This window comes from Lachancea thermotolerans (assembly GCF_000142805.1).
Source record: "Lachancea thermotolerans CBS 6340 chromosome G complete sequence".
In the NCBI taxonomy this organism is placed as follows: domain Eukaryota; kingdom Fungi; phylum Ascomycota; class Saccharomycetes; order Saccharomycetales; family Saccharomycetaceae; genus Lachancea; species Lachancea thermotolerans.
In genome coordinates this window covers 105,355-123,860 of record NC_013083.1, presented here as the reverse complement: position 1 = coordinate 123,860, position 18,506 = coordinate 105,355, and the positions used below count along the sequence as shown (strand labels likewise).

The 18,506-nt window shown below is 47.4% G+C and overlaps 11 protein-coding genes across 11 annotated transcripts; 6 read left to right on the top strand and 5 right to left on the bottom strand.

Annotated features, from left to right (window-relative positions):
* Nucleotides 1-85: 85 nt before the first annotated feature.
* VAM7 (Vam7p) lies at nucleotides 86-1,135 on the bottom strand (the record flags this gene model as incomplete). The annotated part of the gene is made up of 1 exon (XM_002555068.1): nucleotides 86-1,135. One exon carries the CDS (start codon nucleotides 1,133-1,135, stop codon nucleotides 86-88), a length of 1,050 nt encoding a protein of 349 aa, XP_002555114.1.
* Nucleotides 1,136-1,304: 169 nt separating this feature from the next.
* Nucleotides 1,305-2,582, top strand: SKI8 (SKI complex subunit WD repeat protein SKI8; the record flags this gene model as incomplete). Its single annotated transcript, XM_002555067.1, has 2 exons — nucleotides 1,305-1,307; nucleotides 1,395-2,582. The coding sequence occupies 2 exons, from the start codon at nucleotides 1,305-1,307 to the stop codon at nucleotides 2,580-2,582; spliced, it is 1,191 nt and encodes a 396-aa protein (XP_002555113.1).
* Nucleotides 2,583-2,987: 405 nt separating this feature from the next.
* On the bottom strand, nucleotides 2,988-4,199 carry CLG1 (Clg1p; the record flags this gene model as incomplete). The annotated part of the gene is made up of 1 exon (XM_002555066.1): nucleotides 2,988-4,199. One exon carries the CDS (start codon nucleotides 4,197-4,199, stop codon nucleotides 2,988-2,990), a length of 1,212 nt encoding a protein of 403 aa, XP_002555112.1.
* Nucleotides 4,200-5,037: 838 nt separating this feature from the next.
* Nucleotides 5,038-7,497, bottom strand: KIP3 (tubulin-dependent ATPase KIP3; the record flags this gene model as incomplete). Its single annotated transcript, XM_002555065.1, has 1 exon — nucleotides 5,038-7,497. One exon carries the CDS (start codon nucleotides 7,495-7,497, stop codon nucleotides 5,038-5,040), a length of 2,460 nt encoding a protein of 819 aa, XP_002555111.1.
* Nucleotides 7,498-8,330: 833 nt separating this feature from the next.
* On the top strand, nucleotides 8,331-9,533 carry KLTH0G01584g (alkene reductase; the record flags this gene model as incomplete). Its single annotated transcript, XM_002555064.1, has 1 exon — nucleotides 8,331-9,533. One exon carries the CDS (start codon nucleotides 8,331-8,333, stop codon nucleotides 9,531-9,533), a length of 1,203 nt encoding a protein of 400 aa, XP_002555110.1.
* Nucleotides 9,534-10,182: 649 nt separating this feature from the next.
* On the top strand, nucleotides 10,183-11,811 carry MDM34 (ERMES complex subunit MDM34; the record flags this gene model as incomplete). The annotated part of the gene is made up of 1 exon (XM_002555063.1): nucleotides 10,183-11,811. One exon carries the CDS (start codon nucleotides 10,183-10,185, stop codon nucleotides 11,809-11,811), a length of 1,629 nt encoding a protein of 542 aa, XP_002555109.1.
* Nucleotides 11,812-11,900: 89 nt separating this feature from the next.
* BOL2 (Bol2p) lies at nucleotides 11,901-12,158 on the bottom strand (the record flags this gene model as incomplete). The annotated part of the gene is made up of 1 exon (XM_002555062.1): nucleotides 11,901-12,158. The coding sequence occupies one exon, from the start codon at nucleotides 12,156-12,158 to the stop codon at nucleotides 11,901-11,903; it is 258 nt and encodes an 85-aa protein (XP_002555108.1).
* A 152-nt stretch (nucleotides 12,159-12,310) lies between these two features.
* Nucleotides 12,311-13,168, top strand: NIF3 (uncharacterized protein; the record flags this gene model as incomplete). Its single annotated transcript, XM_002555061.1, has 1 exon — nucleotides 12,311-13,168. One exon carries the CDS (start codon nucleotides 12,311-12,313, stop codon nucleotides 13,166-13,168), a length of 858 nt encoding a protein of 285 aa, XP_002555107.1.
* Nucleotides 13,169-13,267: 99 nt separating this feature from the next.
* Nucleotides 13,268-13,801, top strand: KLTH0G01496g (uncharacterized protein; the record flags this gene model as incomplete). Its single annotated transcript, XM_002555060.1, has 1 exon — nucleotides 13,268-13,801. One exon carries the CDS (start codon nucleotides 13,268-13,270, stop codon nucleotides 13,799-13,801), a length of 534 nt encoding a protein of 177 aa, XP_002555106.1.
* Nucleotides 13,802-14,122: 321 nt separating this feature from the next.
* On the top strand, nucleotides 14,123-15,190 carry EDC1 (Edc1p; the record flags this gene model as incomplete). The annotated part of the gene is made up of 1 exon (XM_002555059.1): nucleotides 14,123-15,190. The coding sequence occupies one exon, from the start codon at nucleotides 14,123-14,125 to the stop codon at nucleotides 15,188-15,190; it is 1,068 nt and encodes a 355-aa protein (XP_002555105.1).
* Nucleotides 15,191-16,296: 1,106 nt separating this feature from the next.
* On the bottom strand, nucleotides 16,297-18,120 carry ARB1 (ATP-binding cassette family ATPase ARB1; the record flags this gene model as incomplete). Its single annotated transcript, XM_002555058.1, has 1 exon — nucleotides 16,297-18,120. The coding sequence occupies one exon, from the start codon at nucleotides 18,118-18,120 to the stop codon at nucleotides 16,297-16,299; it is 1,824 nt and encodes a 607-aa protein (XP_002555104.1).
* Nucleotides 18,121-18,506: the final 386 nt, after the last annotated feature.

The window sequence follows — 18,506 nt, the reverse complement described above, 5'->3', positions numbered from 1 at the left end:
CTGAAGACTGGTGGGCCCAACATACCTCTATAAAACATGGTGAGTAATTAAAATCCCAGTATAATTAGCGCCGCTATTAAAATGGTCAGTTCCCATTAAACTTTTTGGCCTTCCGGTTTGCTAAGCGTAACTTGCTGGCAGTGGAGTCAACTTCATTTCCCATATAGTCCAGTAATTCGTTTTGCTGAGCGAGTTCTTGATTCATTGTAAGCGACAAATCTTTTTGACTAAGTATAATTCTCCTCAGTTGCTCTAGCTCCTTATCTTGCTCCTGTGTGGTGTCTTTGTGAAGTTGGAGGAGCTCCTGATTATTCAGGCGAGTGGTTTGGTTTGTTTCCCCTAATTTCCTGCCAGCAATAGGCTTGAGGGCTTGTGAATTTGTTGTAGGAAGAAGTCCAGAGTCGAAAGTCTCTGTACTCTGAGGCGCCCAGGTGAGAGAGCTCCGGTTCAGGTCTGTTTTTAGGCCATTTAGTAGAGTCTGGCGACGGTTGACTTCAGCTGCACCAACAAGCTGTCCAGCTTCAATTTTCTTCAACCCTTTTTCCAAATTGTGAATTCGCAGTCTTAGCTGAACACTCGCTTTGGCAAACGAAGATGTATTTTGTATTGCTTCTTCATAAAGAATCTTGCAGTTGCGGAGTTCCTCTAGCCATTTTTGTGCGTCCGCAAGGTCCTCTTCCTGCGGGTCTTTGGACGAATGAAAGTCACGCGAACGGTTGCCGTGCTTACCATCAGCTCCTGAATTATCCCAATCATCTGGGATGCGTAAGAACTGGCATAAGGACCGCGCTTTTCTCCATCTCGTGTCGAAAGAGTCATTAAGCAAGTCTTGTAAGAAAGTAGTTAGTTCACGAACACGCTCCTCGATGACATCCGGATCACATGAACTTGCAGGCCTTAGCCAGCCGATGAAGCGGCGCGGAGGTAGCTCATATGGTAGCTCACATCCCACTTCTTGTTCCAAGTCTTTCTTCAGCTGAACAAATTCAGAGAATCTTCTCAAAGAATGGAATGAACTCTCTAACCCGCCATCTTTGGTGATCTTCAAATTTATGAGGTATAGAGTGTACGATTTCTTAACAATCTGGCCCTTACTCACATGGACTTCAACGTGAACTGACTTGTCCCCAAGCATCTTTATAGAGTGCCTGTAATCTCAGACAACCCTTATTTCTTGAAAGTTCTAGGAGTAATCTGACTGGCCTTTGTAGAGTAAGATAATATGTTTGTTTCATTGGAAAAAGTTACCTAAATACACTTCACTAGAAGTTAAATAGCCAAAAAACAAGCCAGGTAAATAATAGATGGTATGCTAGTTACGTGGCGCAGGACTTACACACGCCTGATATGCACGTTGTTTAAAGATTTACTAACCACTTTTCTCTTCGAAATAGTCCAAATTATTTATATCCACCACAAATTGCGGGAAGGCTCATGAGGCCGATATCTTTGGCATGTCCATTTCCAATCCTTTCACTATTACTGTTTCGGGAGACGGAGCCTTGAAACTATGGAAAAACAGGCTTCTCGATGGTCAGCAGCCCAAAGAACACGTTTTATCAAAATTCGTTCATAAAACCGGTGTACATCATGTTGACGCCTTTCATTCTATGGAAAGAGGAGGCATTGAAGTGTTTCTAGTGGCATGTGTATCATTTTCTGGGCAACTTTTTGTTTACAGCATTGATCTTGAGTCAGGGGCGTTCCAAGAGCTAGATCTTTTAACAAAGAGCGAAAAACAGAAGTCTTATTGGTGTGTTAGGTTCTTCAAAAGTGATGATTTGAACGTTTCCCATAAGCTAGTGGCAACAGATGTTAAAGGTAACACAATTGTGTGGAATCTGAAAACGTTCAAAGAAAAAGAGGAGGCCGATGGCCAGCATGCAGAGGAGAAAGATATACATCTCGTATTGAAGGGAGAGATTCCCTCCCCTGAACCTAATTTTGCCACCTGCGTAGATGTGTCAAGCAAGGGACTCATTGTAACAGGGTTTCAAGACGGTAGCGTTTCTGTTTCTCAGCTCGAGACTTTGAGGCCCATCTATGTCTTTGAGGGTTTTGGTATAAAGGGCACTGAAGAAAGTAGCAACACGGTGCGGGACGTCAAATTTTCGCCTCTAGGCGAGCTTTTAGCGGTTGCAAACGATTCTGGTTCTTATGGCTGCGTAACGCTTTACGAAACTGAATATGGAGAGCGTATTGGCAACTTAACTGTTCCAACCCATAGCAGTCAAGCCAACATTGCAAACTTCACACACGATGGCTGGGTTTTCGGCATTAGCTTCAACTCTACTGGTGAGTTCCTAGCAACTTGTGGTTATGACGGGAAAATCCGTGTTTGGGATGTTAAACAAAAAGAACGAGTTAGTACCCTGAACATCAGCGCTGGAGATATTGAAATTGAAGAGGACATAGTCCCCAAAGATGAGTTTGGAGATTCTTTGAAAATCCCACCTGTTATGGGCGTGACTTTTATAAATAAAGGTGTCAGAGGTGGTGTAGGAAGTGACACTAATGAGGGAATAAGTTGCATCTGCTTAGATAGAAGCGTTCGCTGGTTTCGGGAAGCAGGAGGCGTTTGAATAGGTCGTTAAGTAACTTTAAAACCGCCAGCTGTTAGTGTTGAAAATCAAGAATAAACATTTTTGAAAGACTGCATAATCATTCTATATAGTAACGAGATAGTATATCGAGCATGGAAACAAACTCACTGAAGAGGTCCCGCATGCGCAGTGAATTCCCTAAACGTTTGACAATGACCGTGAAATCAGACAAAATGTTGACAAACCTGCAAAAATTCAAGCATTCTTAATTGCCATAAACAACACTTTTGCAGGACTGAGCATAGTGCAGCAGTTCCAATAGAAGCTACCTTTTTTTTTGGAGAAGTTTTCGAGGAACTTTTTCAATTTTTTTGGTTTAGTTCAAATTTTTATTGCAACAAATCAGTTTTGGTAAGTGCAAACCTTGGTGACCAAGCCGTGTTTTCAGTTAGAGTAACAGTAGTAGGCCTTGTTTGGAGGAGCAAATTGAGATTGTGGATAAAATTCGTCAACTCTATTGTTCCATAGCAAATTCGAAGACATTGGAGCAAGAGCTGGAGCTGGCTGTGGGGCGCTGTAGTAGTTGTAGCTATAGCCGTTCATACCCTGCTTTGTCATTGGGCTCTCATTGGAAATAGGAGACGCAAATGTAGGCTGATAGAAAGAGTTGCTAGTAGTGCTTCTCTCTTCAGTAAAGCATGGCGAAGAATACACCATTGGCGGAGCCTGCATAGGTGTTTGAAAGCCAGAACAGTTTTGTTGGACTGGTGACAACCCAGAAACGCAGCTTGCAGAAGGTGGCAACGAAGGCGCGTTGTATTGATGGACAGGTGAACTCTTTTCTTGACAATATTGTTTAAATGAGTTAGAATACTCATCAAACAACACAAAGTTGTCATCAAACAACCTCCATTCAAAAACAGCAAGCCAGGCCCTCTCAAACTGATTGATCACAGACAATTCCATACCAGTCGCATGCGACCAAGACTTATTGGTAAAAGTCTTGTCATCGTTGAACTTGTTGGCCAAAACCAACGCAATCATCAAGTTTTGGTAAATCACGTTGACAGAATCGCCTCCGACAGCCTCCACGCCAGCTGGCAGTTTGGAGATGTACTTGCAGAGGAAATCTAGAGCCATGAAGATTGTAACTGAAGGCAACCTAGTTGCATTTAACACAGAGCTCACGCCCTTAGTGAAAACATCCACGACGCTGGACGACTCGACATTAATGGCATCATCGTTGTCAAAAACCAAATAAGCGTTTTTAACCACAAATTCTGACATCAACTTCAGGTCGTAGTCGAGAACCTCACGAACACCACCGTTTACTTGAGACTCAGGGTTTTGAGCTGGAGGTGGGTGTTGCTGAACAGGAGGTTGTAGCTGAGGCTGAACTGGTGGCAACGGCATGTGGTGGGATGGGGCAGGGGGTGCCAAGTAACCCATTCCTGGGGGAGGCATAACCATTGGGTAACTCGAAGAATGGTTGTGAAAGGAGCGGTGAGGCTGGGGCTGGTAGTATGGCTGCATAGGCTGAGCCGCCTGATAGTAGCCATAATTTCCCACAGGAGGGGCGCCCATTGACTGCGAGTGCCCATGGAATGGTTGTAGCTGCGGAGCAGCGTAGTTTGGATAGTACATGTACGACGCCATGGTGGTGACGATGTCCGTAGTACTAGTAAAAAAAATGTAACTAGAAAGGGTCGGGAAGACGACTTTCTTAGTAAGTGGTAGAAAAACTTCGATTCGGAGCAAACAGGGACCTATCAAGGGATTCGAGTAAGACAAATTAACCTAATAACTACCTTCACTCTATACTATCCGAGTTCCGAACAGTAACGTCTTAATAGTGGGTGTGTCCTTGACTTGCGGCAAAAAGACTCGCTTATCGTGTGGCTAGTTTACTAATGGAAACGCTCGGTAAAAGAACGTTCTTTGAGCAAACAAAGTCCAGAAAAGCTAACTTAAAGGAGGCTTAACTCTTAATTCACTCGGGCTGAGCTCAGTATCTCCGAATTTAATCTTTAAAGCGACCTGTTGATACAACGCTCAAACTCGCGATCCGTATTACTGTATTGCGATATTAATATCCAAACAGTAACCTTATAGCAGCACTTAAGCAGACAGATGCACGGTCCGATGGGTCTTCCTGGTGAAGGATCTTAAAGATAAACTTCCAGAGAGAAAGTGAAATAGAGATCCAAAAAGTTGATATATTAAAGGGTAACAGTAATGTAAACTGATAATCCTTATAATATATTCAAATTTGAAAGTGGGTTGACTTCTTGAAAGGACTAGAGAGGAGGAATCATCGTAAATGACAAATTTCGCTGAATTTTTTTAAATGAGCTTTGTGGTCGAACCAACACTCAGCTGGCTCAAAAAACAAATTCTTTTTTTTCCGTTTTGCCTTTCGTGATAAGAGATAGTTCGTGCAACAGTACACAAAGTGTGCTATATAGTATATCTTCTAAGCCCTTTGTTCACGTGGCTACTTGCCACGGACCAGCGCCGTCGCTGTTAAAGATACTTTGCGTGGTGGTGGCGGGATGTCCCGTGGGGCGACGGTGGGATGCAAATTGTAAATTCCCTCTGAGGGTGCAACAGCCGAATCAGCTGCATCGAGCATACTGATGTCCTCCTCTGAAGCGGTGATGTGAGTAGAATGCTGGGTTTGTGGATTGTCATCATCCATCATCATTGAGGAAGTATCATTCCCAGGTAAGACCTCTGACCACCTCACCTTTTTGGCGGCTTTTGAACCTTGGCTTGTCCTTGAGCGCTGGACCGGAGACGGAGTTCCACTGCTAGATTTGACCACCTTTGCACGTGCCTGCTTGCGGTGATGCGGCACTTGTAAAGATAGCGCGCCCTTTCGGAAGTTACGTTCCTGTAGCGCCTCCGCACTGACTAGTGTGCGGTCCCTCGTGCCCACCATCGTCGTCTGTACGCTGGCCGCGAAGCGATCAAATTCGTCATCGATGTTAATAAGATCCCGAATTTGCCCGTGCAGTTGTTCCGTAAGGCTGTCAAAATCAAACGAATGTTCATCACTACCTTCGGCAGTGTGCGTGAAGCGTAGCAGCGTCTCCGATATAAACTTGAGACGGTCCAGCAGAACATGGTCCTCCATCAGCCGCTCCATCATCAAAGAAGATCCAACAAGAATCTCGTTACGAACTGACTCCGAAACCCAGCTCAGGAGCGATTCGTACCATACCAGGTCAGACTCAGCCCACCCTTCCATTTCTTGCAGCTTGACAAGATCCACTTGCCGTGTGTGCTCCAAGGCGGACTCAAGCTCATCAGGACTGTCAAAGCTTTGCTCCAGGTTTTTGACCTTTTGCACTAACTGCTCGTGAAGTGCCATGCAATTGACGTGGATATCAGAGTTTGGAGAAGTGAACTTGAGGAGGACGGCGAGCTCGACTCCGACCATCTGTAAAAAGCGCCTTTTGCACAGCATAAGCGATTTGATTACCTTCAAGTGGTGAAATTTCTCCGATGTTTTGTAATTTTGGCGGAGCGACTGCACACTGTCCCAAACAGACATATGAACTCTTTCGCGTGATATTTTGTACCTGCTCAGCTCCAAGTCGATCATTTTGCGTTCCCGACTTCGCAGCTCTTCTATTTCTTGCCGCTGTTCCGTAATCATTTTGAGGTATGAACCCACATGACGATCCAACGAGTGCTGGTTTCTTATAATCTTGGTTTTAATTTCCTTAGCGCGTGTGGCGTACTTGAGAGTATTAAGCGTTTCATCGTAATGGTTGCTTGTCGGAGAAATGCAGACTATCATGACCGTTTTGCAGTTACCGCCGAGCGAGAATTTCAACAGTCGCGTGAGCTTAGAGTCACGGTACGGAACGTGAAACCCTCCCCCTCTTTTCCCCCCAGCGCACAGGGCATTTATGCAGTTTCCTAATGCTAATAAAGATCTGTTTATGTTAGCACCTTCATGAAGCCTCTCGCCTCGATTTTTTGTAGCTGACGCTCTCTCGCTTCCAGCCAAGTCAATGAGAGATAATGTAGCAAATTTGTGGTCTTCGGTGAGTTCAGCAGTCCGATTTTTCTGAGTAATATGAACCTGTAAAACTGCATGCGATCTTGAAGACGTTTCGTTGGCGTCGGTAGCAGAGGTTGTTCGATTAATGTTGCCCTTCACCACTAAATCCATAACGTCCTCAACCGTAAAAAGAGGATGGTGGGATAAGTTGGCCACGGTTATGTGTCGGTGCACGTCTTCGCGTAGAACAAGTTTTTTGCTTGGTGTTTCCGGTTCCAGAAGGTCCCGTATGCTTTCGTTGTAAATCTCGAGGTATGAAGCAGTGAGCTCAAACTTTTTGGTGTCTTTGAGCTGCTCCATTTTAGCAAAGAGCTCCTGCATAGTTAAAAAAATGATCCCTGGGTTCTCTGCTGTTCCACTGACGGTATACGTCTTGCCGCAACCAGTTGCGCCATATGCAAAAACAGTACTGTTGAAACCATCGAGAACTGAATCAAGAAGCGGCCTCGTGGTCGCCTCGTAAACTTCTTCTTGAGAAGCATGCATGTCAAAGACCCTGTCAAAGACAAACTTTTGCTCGCCACTGCGTCTACTGTTCATGGAGCGCGGCCCATGACTAGGAGGCGGTGTGGTAATGGAATTGAGGACATTCTCGCTAATGCGACTGAGAGGATTGTTTTCTGCAGGGTCGAATATTAGCATTTTATCGTCAACGCAGTCCACGATCTGCCGTACGCCTTGAGGCCGGTGCCTCGAAGGTGCAATCTTGGTTGGAGTCGAATTTTCGACTCCCGGCAGCGTGAGGTTGGGATCGCCCAACTGCAAATTCCCGAATATGTTTTGCTCATTGACCAGGTGGGCCCGTTCGTGCACCGTGAATGGCCGCACTCGAACTGAGACAACTATTGAGGACTGCCGAGTATGGGGCGCTTCAGAATCCATTAGTTAGTAAGCCAGATCGAACAGCACAGGTCGCATACTCTTCGCGGGAGGAAATCGAGATGCGGCTAAATGTAGTTACACAGAAAACCAAAACACACGAAATCATTCCGTGTATAGTGATCTACATATTTCAATCACAGTATTTGTCCTTTGAGATGGAAAGTTCGAGACTTAGTTGCTTGGTCCTATTTACGAGGCTGAGAGAACCGTGGAATAGTAGAGCTAATTATTAGGGAAGTATTTTGTGTCGCTTCAAACCACTTTTTACTTCTGTTCCACAATTTTTATTGTTAATTATTTTCCCGTCGCTTGAATTGTGACAGAATAAACATAAATGATATTTTAAGGCAGATTCATCGTTTGTTATGTGGAGTCATTAGTTCGTCGCCATGAGATTCTATGCTCTGTGCAATCACTTTATGCGGAGTTCAAATGCGCGTTTTATGTATCCGGGTTAAGAACGCGTCTTTAACTAGGCGGTTACCTTAGCTCCAAAACGCGGATCTAGCAGCCGGGAACGGAGATTTTAGGTTTAGGAGGTCTAAGTTTTGCGTTCGATGCGATTAGTTTTTGCGTGCAGCCAACTTTAGTAATCTTTGTTCTTCCAGCGGCCTATGTGTCAGCAAGATATTTGCTTCGAATTAAACCACCAGCTTCCTTGGATATGCTTCCGAAGCCACAATGCGTCGAAAACAATTGTCCTTAGTAATATCATAAGCAACCGCATCTCAAGAACCAAAGAACGAATCATATAAGAACTCAAACTTGGGAGGGAGCAGTTGCTAAGTCAGGCCTTAGAGTTCCCAAACTACCTATTCCATATACTCGACGAAATGACATTTGTCGAAGGCTTCAAACCTATCGCCCTTAAAGACACGAACCTGTTCAAGCCAATCAAAGTTGGGAAGACAGTCCTGCGCAACAGGGCTGTACTGTGCCCATTGACCAGGCTGAGGGCTAGCCAGCCACGGCATGTTCCCAATTCGGAGCTCGCTACAAAATACTACGGCCAGCGTTCTAGCGTTCCAGGTACTATGATCATAACAGAAGGCACTTTCCCATCGGCTCAGTCCAGTGGAACCGACAATGCTCCCGGCATCTGGTCGCAAGAGCAGGTTACAGAATGGAAAAAGATCTTTTCCAAAATCCACGAAAACAAGTCTTTTGTCTGGGTCCAACTATGGGTTTTGGGACGGCAGGCTTCTCCAAAGAGTCTCAAGAGAGACGGGCTGCGCTACGATGCGCCATCCGATGAGCCTTACATGAGCGAAGAAACAAAAAAGGAAGCTATCGAAAGCGGTAACCCGCAGCACGGACTGACGCACGAAGAAATCAAGCAATATATCCAGGACTACGTGCAAGCTGCCAAGAATTCGCTGGAGGCTGGCGCTGACGGAGTGGAAATCCACAGCGCCAACGGCTACCTTTTGAATCAGTTTCTTGACCCCAAATCGAACAAACGGACCGACGAGTATGGAGGGTCTATCGAAAAGAGAGCCAGGTTCTTGCTAGAGGTTGTTGATGCCGTTGTAGACGCTGTCGGCCACGAACATGTCGGTGTTCGTTTATCACCCTACGGAACCTTCGGAAACATGTCGGGGGCCTCGGATCCTCTATTCCTTGCACAATACGCTTACGTGGTAGGACAGTTGGAGGCGAGAGCCAAATCTGGCAAGGGAATTGCTTATATACATTTGGTCGAACCTCGTGTCACCAGCCCACGGCTTGTTGAAGGTGAAGGATGGTTCAAAGATGGTTCAAATGAGTTTGTGGGAAGCATATGGAAGGGGCCAATAATCAAGGCCGGTAACTACGCTCTGGACCCTAAGGCTGCCAAGGAGGATGTGCAGTTTGATGACAGGACGCTTATCGGGTATGGAAGACTCTTTATTGCCAACCCAGACCTTGTGCTACGACTCAAAGACGGCCTTCCCCTAAACCAGTACGACAGAGACACATTTTACACTCAAACCGCTAAAGGCTACGTAGATTATCCCACCTTTGAGGAAGCGCAGAAACTCTCCGCGGCGGCTTAACTATACGCACGTTGTTGCTCTGTATGGAATATTAGCTGAGTAGGATGGTATATACAAGCAGGTGTTCTTTTTCCAACTTCGAAACACTCAAGATGATTGACGGTGGGCCAGTAATTAGCAAATATCACACGTGTGTAACAAAAACACTGGTCCTTGCGCTATCGCGCGAAGCCTGTCGAACTGTGCCGCAGTCCTGTTTGAAGTTATCCCTAAAAATGTCGAACTTAAGAAAGGACCTCTTCCGTTTAATCTTCAACTTTTCCAAGGTCGATGTGGACTTGTTCATGGAAATCGGTGCATCCGCATCAAGCATGGAATTCCGGCAGCGATCAACGGGAAGGCAACTGCAAATGATAGTCTTTACAACATGCCTTCAGCTGGCTTAAGAATGCAAGCGGACCGGAGCTTGCGCCTATAGCATACAAACCGTATCCTATTGTCTTACTCCATGTCTTCATGAGGCTACTGATAATATTCGTACGTGCGGCTTTGATCGATTTGTTAACATTACTCAAAAGAGTTTTTATTCGCATCCAATAGAATTTGAGACCCGCACAAACCTAGAAAAGTGTTTCAAGACCTAGTTAAGAGGGTCCGGCTTAGCGTAGTACGCGTCTAACTGTGCTTTTATACACCTTGTTGTCTGGAAATGTCTTTTAGGTTCAATAAGGGAGCTTTCGAGGATAACTCGTTCAACGAGCAAATCCGAGAAGCGTTGACTAGTGCGCTCAACTCAAAAACTCAAAGCTCCTCGCAAACCGCACCTGCCAACACAACTAATTCAGCCGCCACTGATGAGGTCAAGCAGGAAACCAGGGGCCCGAAGCGATTGGACATTCTCAAGAGCGGGATCAGCGTCAGCAAAGTGAACTTCCCATCAACCCCTCAACTTGAGATTTTGGATTTGGACGTTTCAGCGCAATCCAGGTCTTTGTTGAAGGGCATCTGCAAAGTCTCGTGTAAGAACGCGATGCTAGAGATCAATACAGAGATAGAGGCCAACTTGCTTTTGCTTTACACAAACGACGGGCCGTCTTTCACCACTCCCCGCCTGATCTCCAATGATTCATTCACGGTTCCAATCACGATGACTTTCAACCAGATCGAACTGGAAGCGATCACGAACATTTTTGTCAAAAACAATAGTGTCGGTATATCTTTCAATGATGTCAACCTCGACTTTGACTTCGACTGCTCAATCAAACTGCTGCAATCAAGCATTGAGAAAAGACTAAAGGGCTCTATGGAAACAGTATTTAAGGAAGTGCTTCCTAGTGTCATTTTCAGCATGAGTCAGCGCTGGTTCACTCACGGAGAATCTACCTGTAACAGCGCTTCTGACGACAAAAGCGCTGGAAGGCAGGTTGAAAATCATTCTCACACACCGCGCACAATCCTTGAGGATTGCGATTTAGAGGACTTGTCGCCAGCAAATATGCTGCGGCTTTCCACACTGGTATCTTCGCGGCAGTCACTTTCGTTGAATCCCACGGCTATGAATACGCTGAGCACTATTCCCGGCTGCCTGGAGAGACAAAACCTGCATAGATTCAACTCCAGAATACCGGCGCTGAGCAACTTCTACCCAGACTTTTACGAGGTCGAATCTCCGCATCTTAAAGCGTTCGGTAGATCTGTAAGCACGAATGTCATCAGTAGTGGGAAGCTGGAGCATCATAACGCTCTTCCTCAAAGGGTGCTCGACGAGAGGTCATACGATTTGAAAACTATTGCATCGGTGCAGTCGAGGATCTTCGAAAGGAGCAGCGGCGACGGCACGGCTATCAGGAGAAGAAAGATCAAGATGGGCAAGAAGTCTAAATCAAAAAAGGCTCAATCACAAGACATCGAGAATTCAAGCCCAACAGTTGTTATGCCATCCTCCCCAAGCCTTGAACCATCAGCTGTATCTACACCTGAAGCTCTACACTCGCCGCAGCCCACTACCGCTGTTCAATCCCCAGAATTACTGGCAGAAAATTCCGAGTCTGTAAGCATTCCTGCGTTGATTCTACCAACGCAGGCGGATCATTACACTTTGCCAGTCAAGACATCTGCTCCCAAACTAAACCTCCTAGAGGAGGCGCATTACTTGAATCGCAAACGCGAGTTCCAAAAACTCCGTACCAGTCTCTACTCCCCAATAAGAAGTAACAGGTTTAATTTGAACAAGGAGATGGAGCGCCCTATCTTGGAGCACAAAGGCCTCAATTTTGTGGGGCTTACCCATGGTTTGAACTGGGGTAGTGAGGACCTCCCCCCGCCTTACAGAGGTTAGAAATCGGAAGCCTGGGGCACGTATCTATGCATATGATTAACGACTTGTAATTGAATTCTAAATGTTACACATGTAATCCTCTCTCTTCTTTAAACTACCAACTTGGACCACTCAGCTGTAGTGAAGCACTTGCAACCAAAGGCGTGGATTTGAGCCACCTCTTCCTTTAGCGCTCCATTAACCAATCGGCACCTCTGTAACTTGTTCTTACCTTCGAAGGTGTCACTGACCACTATCACGTCAAATGATTGACCACAGCCATTTGAGGTATCAGTGATGATAATGTGGTATATGTCACCGATCGATGCTTGGAGCTTATCTTTGATTACTTGCTGACTTACCGACATGTATTGTTTCGTGGAAGGTGGCTTTGAGTGTTAATTTCCGAAGCGTTGTAGATAATTTGTAAAATAATCTTATGGCAAAGAAAGCTTGAAAGTTTTATTGAGCTACACAATCCATTGACCTCTGAGTAATAGACCGGCAACCTGTTAAGAACATGAGCAAAGCATTATCAAAACCACAATTGAAGCTTTTGATTGAGAAAATCACAAAGTTATACCCCGCGAGCTACGCTGACGCTAGTTGGGACAACACTGGACTGCTAATCGACTGCTCAGCACCGCAATCTTCTGTGGAGAAACCTAAAGTGCTACTGACAGTCGATCTGACGGCTTCAGTGGCAGAGGAAGCTGTGGCTAATGATTGTAGTCTGGTGCTGGCTTACCACCCATTCATTTTCCCTAGTTGGAAGCGGTTGAGTCCATGGTCGAATTCGCAGCATCGCTCAGCTATCAAGTTGATTCAGAGCGGAATCAGTGTCTACTGTCCTCACACTGCTGTGGACGCCGCAAAAAACGGCGTCAACGACTGGTTGGCACATAGTTTGGTTCGTGACCAATCGCTTCTGAAATCAAGTGTCAGCATAGAGAAGGTTACGCCCGAGCAAGGCGAGCTTGAATGCGAGGTCGGATACGGCCGCGTTGTATCATTTAGTACTGTTGTTCACCTGAAAGACATTATCAGCCAAGTCAAGAGCGCCCTTGAAATCCCCCATTTGCAAGTTGCCGTGAAGGACCCTTTGGCCGATTTCGAAGTCCGCAGCGTCGCGCTTTGTGCTGGCAGTGGTTCTGGTGTGTTCAAGGCCCTAAAGCAAGATGTGGACCTATACTTCACCGGTGAGATGTCGCATCATGAGGTTCTCAGGCTCAAAGAAATGGGCAAAGCCGTGATTGTGTGTAATCACTCAAACACCGAGCGCGGTTTCTTGAAGCACGTTATGCAGCATGAACTAGCTCGTGCAGGCGTGGAATGCATCGTGAGCGCCACCGACTCCGACCCGCTGGTGGTGGTTTGAAGCTTGCGTGCAAGGCCGTATACAAGTACCAGTTATACCTAAATTCTAATGGTCGTTTTGGCTTAACGAGTCCAACGCTGTATCCGGGAATCGAAGAGCATGGATCCATACGCTCTTAAGAGGGACAACAGGAAGAAGTTCTTCGATAAGGAGAAGCTTAAGCGCAAACATGCGACTCCAAGTGATCGTAAATATCGCGCCCTCAACAAGTCTGAGGAGCTGCCGCCCCCAGAGCCAGAGCTGCAGGCCAATGACTACAGGTACCATGAGGACATCTCCATGGCCCATGGGCAAGACGATTTCGACGCGCAGAACGTTAATAAGAAACTCAAAGAAGTACTGAAAGGTAGGGATGTTGAGAGCGGATCTGCAGCCAAAAGCGTGTTGCCAATGACGCGCAAGAATCTCGATTCAATGACGGTAGCCGAACTCAACAGCCTACTACAAAGAGATGTCGTTCCTAATGCGGACGCCAAGCCGGCACAGGCGCCGAATTCCTCAGCGCCAAATTCAGCAGTCAAATCGAGTGCCGTGAAGAGTGGCGGAAATACAAGCGGCACTACGAAACCACAGCCTTCAGCTGTGCCAGCCGAGCTTGAGTCTGAGCAGAACTTTCTCGACGAACTCATTTGACATGGCGGGGCTATTCCATCGTAGGCTCGAACGCTTGAAGGGGTGTTATCAACTAGGTATATATCACGTGGTTCGATATCACAAAAATTTTTAATTAAAATAACTTTACCTTTCCAAGAAGCTCCTCCTTTCCATGCACTACAGCAAGATAAGCTTATTATCACAAAGGAAAGCACGAACAAACGCCTATAACAAGTTTTTTCGCACTTCCGCACAGACTCTTCCTACTTTAACTGTACTACAATCGCCATTCTCCGCGTGTTATTTTCGTTTTCTTGTTGACACATTTGCGAAACTGAAAGGATTATCGCTCGAAGCAGAATGTCCACGGATACGATGTACCTCAACAGCTCGCGGCGGCTGCCTGCAGCTGGAAAGAACAAGTCCAGCCAACTGCAGAAGCCTGAGAAAAAACAGACAAGGAGCACTCGAAAGAACCGGACCCGGCAGGAGGCCTCAGCAGCTGAAGTGTTACCAAAGCCGCAGACACTGCCCAACGGCGAAAAGCCTGACTTTGGCAACTCTAGCAAGAAGCAGTACGGCAGGAAGAACCACGAGAGCTCCAGCGCCCCGAGGCCGTACGAAGCTCGCGAGAGCGCACAGAAAAAGAACCGCAGCAAAGACAGCAGCCCTAGTCACGTGGACACCACGCCGGCGAAATCTCCGAGCGTTCTTGAGCGTTCGGCCGTGCGCCAGCTGACGCCGCAGTCAGTGGCTAACGCATCACCTGTGGTATCACCGCTGCCGCTTTCGATGGCCGCGCCGCTGACAATCTCGCCGCTTCCCCACCAACCCGGACTTTATCAACAACAACATCAGCAGAATCAGTTTCAGCAGAACCAGTACCAGCAACATCAGCAGTTCAACGCAGGCTATCCTTATCACCATCCTCAGTTTTCCTCGTTGCCGCTACCTGCGGGCGCACACCAACCCAATTATGCCCTGTCTACAGGTGCCATGCCTTACTTTACGTCGCCCCAGGCCCCTCTTATGGGCCTTCCGGCACAGCAGGCTCCTCCTTTCTTTGGTATGCCTCACCCACCGCCACCTGTGACGATAATGCCCGGTCATTTCCCTCATACCCCGCCATCTCTCAACAACGTTCCTCCACCTCAGATGTTTCAACAGACTTTCTCACCTGCTTCTGCGCCAACTTCTATTTCAAGCTCAACGGAATGCAGCGGGCCTGTGACAGCACTTCCAGAGGAGCCAAGAAGCTCTAGTGCTACTTCCAATTCTACTTCCTCTTCTACGGGCGCATCGGGCTCCAAGAAGCCTTCCAAGAAAACTCGCACAAGCGGGAAACTTGGACGCGGCGGTTATGCTGGTGCTTCGTTTGCCACAAGCTTACCCTCAATTACAAACCTTCCCAAACCAAGCTTTACTTGAAGATCTGGCATCTTCGTATTTGGGTTTTTTTGGATTTTTTTTTTTTTTTGGATTTTTTTTTTGCGGGGTCGCACTGCCTTACTTAGTTTGACCTTTATAGCACTATTTAAGAACTGCGCCTAGCTGATTTTGAAAACTCTATTTCATGTGCTGCGCGCATACGCTTCGGTAGTAACCTTTTCAAAGTTTTATTCTAATTCTAGGGAAGCTGGTTGCTTTCCTCTGATGGCCAAACTCTTGTATTTACCCACCGTTCGACAGGTAAAAATTTATTGGAAGAACCTGGGAATCCCAAAAATAGTTTAGAAAGCTGGAGCTCCGTGGTTTTCATTATTAGACATTACACGTCATCGGAATTGAAATTTCTTGGCAGTGTTAGAATCGTGAATGGGTTAGCTGTAAAGAATGCGAGAGATTGCATGGGACATTCAAACGTTGCACCATTTATACGCTCACAAATTATTGGAAGGACTACGGCGGGATGCTGCGCAACTATTTTTTGCGCCTCGTTGTGCTGTGCCAATTTAACGGTAGATGTGAACTGTATCGTCGCGGCGAAATTTTACATGCAGAACATCCAATGAAAGTAGATTCTTGGCATCGATAGTGCCACAGACTTACCAGAGTTTGTGACAGAAGCTGATGCGTTATGACTACAAAAAACGCGATATGATGCGGGGCAAACCTAGCCGTATAGTGAGGAAGCAGCATCAAGAGAGGTGCGAAGTTTGGCTGGGAAAAAGCGCCATGCCATGCTTTCTCAGGCAGCTATAGTTGTGGCAGCCAGGTGATAGTTCTTGTTCTATCCCTTCCTGGCGCGCCAGCAATTTTCTTTTCGTTCGCTTTCCATGCACTGTCTAATTTCATGTCCGATTAGACACCCTGTCCTAGTTATGGCACGGGACAAACGCGGTAACTACAAAATATAATGAGTGTATTTGGGGCCAAACGGAATTCTTGGGACCCGAACGATCAATGCACGCAAAAGCGGTTACAATATAATCAATACTATCTTGCCATAGGGGGGCTGGCGCGGCAGACAAGGCTCACAACAGCTTACGGAAATTAACTCGGGTGCAGTTATTATATAATATATATGGGTGAGTTTACAATACAACATTCTTGGCCAGCTTGTTCTTGTAGTCCAAAATAGAGCCGTCCCATCTAGTGGCAGTCTTGTTCTCCACAACGAAAATGTCCTTGGCGATTTTATCTAGCAGCCTGAAGTCGTGGGAGACGACAACGACACCACCGTTAAAGTCGTTGATGGCCTCGGCCAGAGAGTCAATGGTTGCGATATCCAGACCGTTAGTAGGTTCGTCGAGCAGTAGCACATTAGGGGCTTGTAGAGCCAAAAGAGCGAAGACGACACGGGAACGCTGACCCTCGGACAAAGTACCCATCTGGGAAGTTTGGCCTTCACCAGTCAAACCGTAGCGGCCTAGCTGGCCTCTCCAGTACTGAAAGTCCTGAGAAATGTGGGGGAATTTGTCACGAACAAACTCTAGAGGAGACTTGTTCAAGTCCAGTTGTTCCTGAGAATGCTGAGAATACACGCCTAGTTTGACGTGGGTGTGACGCGAGACACGACCGGACTGCGCTGACAGCTCACCGGTCATGATTTTCAACAGAGTGGATTTACCCACACCGTTAGGACCGACCAAAGCGACTCTGGAGTCCATGTCAACACCGAAGTTCAAGTGTTCGTACAGGTTGTTCTCGGCCTTGCCGTCGTAGGCGAAGGAGATATCGTCGAAAGCCAACACTGGAGGAGGCAATCTCTCGACTTCTGGGAAACGGAAAGAGAAGACCTTGTCTGGAACGACGGGCTCGATCAGACCGTCGGCCTCCATCTTATCTAGAATCTTTTGTCTGGACTTGGCCTGTCTGACCAAGTTCGCGTAAGTACCGGCGGAGGCAATGAACTTCTTGATGTGGGCGATTTCTTCTTGCTGCTTAGCGTACTGCTTCATCTGATTGGTCTCCTGTTCGGTACGGGTCTTGACGTAAGAGTCGAAGTTACCACCGTAGGCAATCAGCTTCTGCAGTCTCATGTCGATCATGTTGGTACAAACACCGTTCAAGAAATCCTGGGAGTGGGAAACCAACACCAGAGTTCTATCAAATCTCTTCAAGTATTCTTCCAGCCAGACACAGGCTTCCAAGTCCAAATGGGCAGTTGGGTCGTCGAGCAACAAGAGGGTAGGCTTGACGAACAGGGCCTTGGCCAGGGCGACACGCATTTTCCAACCACCGGACATGTCCTTGGTCTTCTTTTTGATGGTCTGAGAGTTGAAACCCAGACCGATCAGGATGACGGCGGCTCTGCTCTCGAAGGTGCTTGGATCCAGGGAGTCCATTCTCTCGTACAGACCCTCGAGGACGTCGGACTCGGGGCCCTCATCCAGGATGGTCTTCTCGACGAGGTCCTCTAGACGCTTCAGCTCGTTTTGGGCCTCGTTGACGACGTAGTCCAGAGCCGAGAACTCGGAAGGCTCGGCGGGCTCGTCCAATAGGTAGACGTCGATGTGCTCGGGGATGGGGTACTCTCTAGTGGCGAGCGACTTCAGGAAGGTGGACTTACCGCAGCCGTTCTCACCCAGCAGACCGTAACGACGGCCGTAGTTGAGTTCCAGCTGCGAGTCCTGGATCAGCACCTTACCGTGGAAAAGCAGCGAGACAGAGGACATCTTGACGTCTCGCGAGGTCTCCAGGGAGTCGAGCACACCGGTCACGACACGGTCGGAGATACCGTCCTTGTCGAGCTGGAGCTTCATCTGCGCGATCTCCTTGGCGGCGGCCTCGGCCTCGTCCTCGGTGCCCTCCTTCTTCTTGGAAGAGCGCACGGTCTTACCCTCTGCGAGTCTCTTGGCCTCTCTCTCAGCCTTCTTGGCTTCTCTCTTGGCTTTGGAAGCGGACGCTGGAGGCATGATGGCGGTTGTACTGCGAGCTGTGCGGTGCGCGAGGCGGTCGAAACTAGATGCAAGCGGGTCTCTGCTATCGATGCGGGGTGGGCTCGAATGGAATTAGTCCTTGGGGGAGGAAGATTCCGGAGATGTAGCTGGTCTGTGTTTGTTCAGTCCACGGAGAATGTGCACTGGTTCGCTTGCGATGGGGAGCTGCAGAGAGGGCGGTTTCTTGTACTTGGACTGTACCGGCGTGTTAAGATAAAAAAATTTGACCTCCGTGCCGGGTGACTGCTCTTTTTTCTCGATTTTTTTCTCACGCCTTCGCTGCCGCCTTGTTTCTTCTGCGGGACGCGGCGGCCGTTATTGCGGCGGAGGACGACGGCGGTGTCACGTGCACGCACGCTGGG